Raw genomic sequence first — 6,246 nt, 5'->3', positions numbered from 1 at the left:
TGCTGTGCTTTAACCCGCTGTGCCACAAGGGAGGGCCCCAATGAAGGTTTTATAACAAAGACTGGAGTAGGCAACAATGATCACAAGAAACATGCTCACAGAATGCCAGAAGATGCCAGCGAAGATTCTTCCAGAATCTTCATTGCAGTGAGAGAAAAATAACCCCTATCTTGTTTAAACTTATTTCAATTTGCTTCTATGTGTAGATAGGGACTGTCAGCAGGAAGTTAGGATTGAGCAAAGGCAAGCTGGTTGCCAAAGTTCAGAAGATGCTAACAACTCTAAGGAATTGCCTTTGACAACAGGAGTCAAACTTAGAAGCCATGGAAGGGGTGGAATAAATGAGGCAGCCCAGGTGTAAGAAAAATCATCTGCCAGAAACACAGACTGTGACTTTCCTGAATGATGTACTAAGTACAAATAATTCACATACAGGTATGATACTGGAAACTAGACTTTAACTTCAGTATGATGAAACAAGTCAACTGAAACAGAAATACTTTAAAAAATGCATTTCCAGGGCCTTCCTGGTGGCACAAGGGGTTAAGCCTAAGTACTATGAATCTATCAGCAGCCAGTGCAGTAACAGTTTGACCACCCGCCAGGGAGCTGACCCACATGACACAGCTGACGTCTCCTGTCTCCCCAGCTGCTCCCTTCAGCAGTGGTTGTCAGCCAATTGCCTGTTCTGCTCCCCACTCTATGTCTGCTGAATCCTTCCACCCCCCTGCACCTCTGACTGGTACCTCAGTTCTTGTCTGCATAAATAAACACATCTTAAAAAAAATAAAATACATTTCCTAAGTAATTACACTTCTAATTTCAAGTTGGACATCTTTCATCCTCTCTCATATCCCTTCCTGCTCTCCTTCCCTCTTTCCTTCCACTTCAATATCTGGTTTTAGCCTTTGAATTATGTGAGGTATGTAATGGCCTGAACTGTGCCCAGCCCAATCCCTAAACTCATGTTAACGCGCTAGTCCCCAGTGTACTGACCGTATTTGGACCGAGGACACTTAAAGAATAACGGTGAAATGAAGTCTTAAGGACTTACATTGGACCCAACCCAATGGATTGGTGTCCTCATGAGAGGAGAAACTTTAGACAAACACAAGATCCTCCAGAGATGTGTGCGCAGGAGAGAGGGCACCGTTGGAGGCAGCATCGAAACCAGAGACAGCAAGGCTGAGAGGAGAAACCCAACCTGCTAACATTTTTTTTTTTTTCTTAGAGATTTATTTATTTGTGCCTACAGAACTAGGGTACAGGTCAGAGGCTCAGGGGCGGTGAGAGGCTTCACCGGAGACAGAGGGGGGAGCAGAACAGGCAGATGGACGAAGCACACTGCTGAGGGGAGCAGCGGGCAGGTCAGGAGAGGTCTGCCGCGTCATGTGGTCACCTCCGGGGCAGGCGGGAATCGAACTCATGCGGAAGTGGCTTTAGCTTTTTAGTGCTGTGCTTTAACTCGCTGCACTACCAGGGAGGGCCCCCTGCCAACATTTTGATTTTGAACTTCCAGATCCCAGGAGAGTGAGAAAATTAATTTCTGCTGTTTACGCCTCCCAATCACTAGCACTAATATAAGATATAAAATTCAGTTTCAAGTCCTTTTATAGAGAGTCTATTAGTTTTTTTCATTTGCATAATGAAAACCAGATCTTCCCCCAATGTAGGCACTTCTGAAAATAGACAAAATCTTGGGATATATAATGATTTTTATCTTCAGGGTAACTATACTTCAGCTATTTGTGAAATTTTGATAGCATAACATTGTACTGTTAGCATTTCTACATTATAGTGTAGATTAGTAGCTTCTACTTGTAGCCCTTGATTCACATTTAGGATTAATTTTGAAAAGCAAACTAAAACAATGTTGGTTTCAATTCATAAAGTCTGAAATTAGAGAATAGTTTTTGAATTCAATCTTCAGCTTTACAATTTGGGACTGTAACCCTTGCCATCCTTTTCATTTTTGGAAGCCAATTTTAGCATAGGAGAGTGAGCCAGATAATTCCCTGCCAAATTTGTTTCTTAAAGACCCAATTCTGTTAGGACTGAGAAAATAAATTCATACATTCATGTAACTATTTGTAAGTGTCCTTGCCAAGAAACAGCCAGTGTTTAGATGGGACTGTGGCTTTGAAATGGCAGAGCAAAGGTAGCTCTACCTTCCCTTGGAAATCACCTCAAAACAAGAAGGGGTGACATCACATTACTTATGTGCTGAATGAAAGCTGAGCCTGACACTTCAGACAAGCCGCAGAGAATAAGAAGAATATGGCTGCATAGACATCGATTCCTGGCCCAAGGAGAACAATGCAACATCAACTGGAAATAGGAAAACCACTATTTCAATCCAACTATAGTGGATTGAAAGGTATCGTGGGAATGTTCCAGGTCCTCCTGGGATACTGAGAAACTGGAGGGACAGGTCAGGGAGAGAAACTATAGCTCACAACATGATATTTATTAGGAAAATGAAGTATGGTTATATGTCTTGCTTTTTAAAAGTCACCTTCACAAGCATAATTTTTTTTTTAAAGATTTCAGAGATTTTTTTTTTTAATTTATTTACTTATTCATACAGAACTGGGGTATTGGCCAGAGATGCAGAGGGTGAGATGATTCACCAGAGAGAGAGTGGGGAGCAGAACAGGCAGATCAACAAAGTACACTGCTGAGGGGAGCAGTGGGTGGGTTAGGAGAGGTCTGCCGTGCCATGTGGATCTCTTCTGGGGCAGGCGGGGATCGAACTCATAAAGAAGTGGCTTAAGCTTCTTAGTGCTGTGCTTTAACCTGCTGCGCCACCAGGGAGGGCCCACAAGCACAATTTGGAGGGATCTGGTTTAAACTAATATACAGATAAATTAAAAAAAAAATAGACTAGATCTCGGTAAACAAATGCTCAAAATGAGTGACAGATACAAAGAAATGGCCAAAATTCTTATGTTGAAGTAGCTGCAGTGATAGGTTCTGCCTTCAAGGATGATGAAGACAGGTCACATTTGCTCTGGGCTGTCAGACAATTGTGTGACTTTACTTTCTGAGTACTCATTTTAGCCAGATAGCCTTAAACTTGAACATATTCAGAAAAGAGGCTCCCATGTTGATGTACTCAAGAGTAAGTTATATGAGGCACAGTTAAAGGAACTGGAGCTATTTTGCTAGAAGGAGAGACTCAAGAGAGGCATGAGAGCTGTCTTTGAGTATCCGAAGGGCTGTCAGGCAGAAAGGGCATTAGTGTAGCTCCCGATGATCTTGAGGGGACAAGGACTAATAGGAGAAGCTGCAGATAGATTTCAGCTCAGTACAACTGAGTACTCTGTAGCTGTCGGGGAGCACTGCCTCCCCTTTGGGGAGCAACCTGCCACCGTGGGCTGCTCCAGCCCACACGGCGTGATGACCTGTGTCCCGGCTGGACCAGAGACAGCAGGCAAGATGACCTTTACCTCCTCTCCTATAACCAACATCCTGTGTTCCAACGGACTTCGACTTCAGTGTTCACGCTGAGCATGGCTTGAGATCAGTTATGTGAAAGTGCTTTGTAAACGTTAACATGCTTCACACATGTGAGGTTTTGTGGCAATTATTTCATCACCTTGGAGGATTTCAATCTATTCTTGGTGAAACTTAGATTTTCTCTTCAAACTCATAAAGATTTCTAATTTATAAATGCCAGATTTCATATTATTATGACTACTATTCCCTGTCTGGAAGGATTTTAAAATTTCAAAATGTCTCAGAAATAATAATTGGTTCTTTTTAATAATGAGAGAAAAGTCTTATACTTAGTATGTGAGTCATGTTCCTGATCCTGTGGGTAAAGAAACAGACCAAGTGTTTCCACAGCACCTTCTGGGCCAGAACCCAATCACATCATAGCCTCCTCATAGAAATCTACTGGTTGGTAAAGTCTTTTGTGTCACAAAAAAGTCTCCACTTTTTGTTTATTAATAAGTAATAAACAAGCATGTCAATATATCAACCTCAGGGTCACCTCTCAGAATTTGGTATTTGTCCTTTATTCAGAGCGTCTTCAGCAGGTCCATCAACTGTCAGGCAATGAGAATATATGCTATTTGGTAGTACAGCTAATTCGTCATCAGCATTATATTGCAGGCATTGTGATCTGGAAAAGTTAATTGTCAGCTCACAGTTCTCACTCTATTCCGGGTACTCAAAAATTTTTCTCTACCAGATATCAATACCATCTTTAACAAGCAATGGCTTGAGATGTCATTTTGTTTCATTTCCCCCAGACTGCAGGGGATTTGACAAAGAGTGACACTGGCAAAGGCAAATTAGGAGAACCAGAAGAGGTTAAACTGGATACAGACGCTCCTGAAGTAATAAACTAAGTAAGGGGGCAGAGCTCATACCCAAACAAGTGTTCTCCAAAGTACTGAGGAATGTATTTCATTCCTGACTTGACAAACCCACAACAAAGGGATTCGGAGGCTGGAATTTATACAAGGCATTAGAGAGAAGGTAAAGCTTCGAAGAGGAGAATTGGGAAGTTTTTTTTGACACCCTTCTCTTTTGATGTATCATCGGGAAGGAGACAGATTTCTCAAAGAAGCTTTTCATTTATATTCTATTTGGTCTAGCACTTTTTGAGTGTTTATATTCTGTTAGTGAGGTTTAACCTTTAAGGTAGATCCTACTTCTTCACATGAAGATGCTGTCTGTGAGGAAAATTCTCCTGTTTATATTTTTACGTGTTGTGATTACAACTCTCTAATAATGAGTATTTGGGGAAACCACTGCCAGTTTCTAATGAAAAGTCAGGAGTGGGGGCTCTCTCTGGTTAAAGCACCAAATTATGAAGCTCTCTGAAGCTGCTGCAGCACAAGGTCAAACCCCGGCCCCGGAGGTGACCCACAAGGCACAGCAGACCTCTCCTGACTCGCCTGCTGCTCCCCTCAGCAGTGTACTTCGTCCATCTGCCTGTTCTGCTCCCCACTCTGTCTCTGGTGAAGCTTCTCACCACCCTTGCACCTCTGGCCTGTACCCCAGTTCTGTATGCATAAATAAATCTTTAAAAAAAAAAAAAGAAAAGTCAGGAGTGGACTGGAATAAATGGGGTCATAAACCACTAGCTAATCCTACCTCTAGCGTCCCCCAGCCCATTTTTTTCATAATATAATAGTTTGTTTTTACATCATTTTGTGCCTTCTTTACAGCTCAGTTGTAATCCTCGTGGGCACCTGTGTGCCATCACCATAGTCCCGTGCATTTCCCCCCACCATTTTTGATCCTTTTTTCCCACTCCACCCCTGTAAAATGTCTCTGGTATATAGTTATTCATTATTATTATTATCTTCTCCCCGGTCCTTTATACTCTTGCTATGAGTGAAACCATCCAGTATTTTTCCTTTTGTTTGTTTCTGCCCCAGCCCATTATTTTGTGAAAAGCATGCTACAAAATCAAAACAATGGAGGTTATCATTAGTGAAGCCCTTTATTGCATGATTGCCTCATATTAATCTAAACTTAACAGACAAGATCAGATTGAATGCTGGGACCACAGTAGATTGAACAGGGACCTGCTAGTGTTTGATAAATGTTCATGACTTAAGGAACAGGCATTGGAAGGTCACCATAGTCGATGTGTTTAATATCACTGCATTGATGCAGACCCAAATAAAATAAATACTGATTCCATGAAACAGAGAGTGATCTACAAGAAGCATGGGTTTCCACAATAATGCTCTCTATCCCGCAATACTGGACATACCTTGACTCCCATAGCTGGTGTCTATTCCAGAGCCATCCCACGAGTCCACAGCACTGTCTACACTGGGCACAGCAGAGGGGTACATGTCGGTGAGCTTGCCTGACTTCTGTGCAGGAGAAGTGTCCTCCTCCACGTCCCCCAGGTCACTCAAGTGGCTGGCAATGGGGAATTTCTTGGGACTTGAGGCTGACTGGGCTTTAAAGAGAGGAAAGGGTATAAATACTAGAATAAACGTAAGTAAAAGAGACTAAAACAGTTCTTGGATGAAGAGTCATTTTCCTAGAAATACAATAGACATTTGTAAATTCTTTCAGAGAAGAAAATGCACTGGAAATCCTTAATTGTGGCTCTCGATCTACTCACCATCTGTCTGTTTCTTAATTTTCAAGGTGACAGTCTCTCCTGCCATCTGTAGCAAATGAATGGCTTCACTCAGAGGCTTCCCTTTCAAGCTGCTGCTGTTGATGGCAAGGATTCGGTCTCCTATGTGGATTGCGCCAGTCCTGAAA

General features: G+C 42.3%; 1 protein-coding gene across 8 annotated transcripts in view; it reads right to left on the bottom strand.

The window, feature by feature from the left end:
- GRIP1 (glutamate receptor interacting protein 1) overlaps positions 1 to 6,246 on the bottom strand; it is a 389,697-nt gene that overhangs the window by 37,597 nt on the left and 345,854 nt on the right. For all 8 annotated transcript variants that reach the window (XM_012720449.1, XM_012720450.1, XM_012720452.1 and 5 more), the window contains 2 exons: positions 6,101 to 6,240; positions 5,738 to 5,932 (listed from right to left, as the gene is read on the bottom strand). In XM_012720449.1, the coding sequence (XP_012575903.1) occupies positions 5,738 to 5,932; positions 6,101 to 6,240 (335 nt within the window). The remainder of the gene's footprint in view (positions 1 to 5,737; positions 5,933 to 6,100; positions 6,241 to 6,246) is intronic.

The sequence above is a fragment of the Condylura cristata genome, unplaced genomic scaffold, assembly GCF_000260355.1.
Source record: "Condylura cristata isolate star-nosed mole 26May11 unplaced genomic scaffold, ConCri1.0 scaffold00004, whole genome shotgun sequence".
NCBI lineage: Eukaryota > Metazoa > Chordata > Mammalia > Eulipotyphla > Talpidae > Condylura > Condylura cristata.
This window is presented reverse-complemented; position numbering and strand designations above follow the sequence as displayed.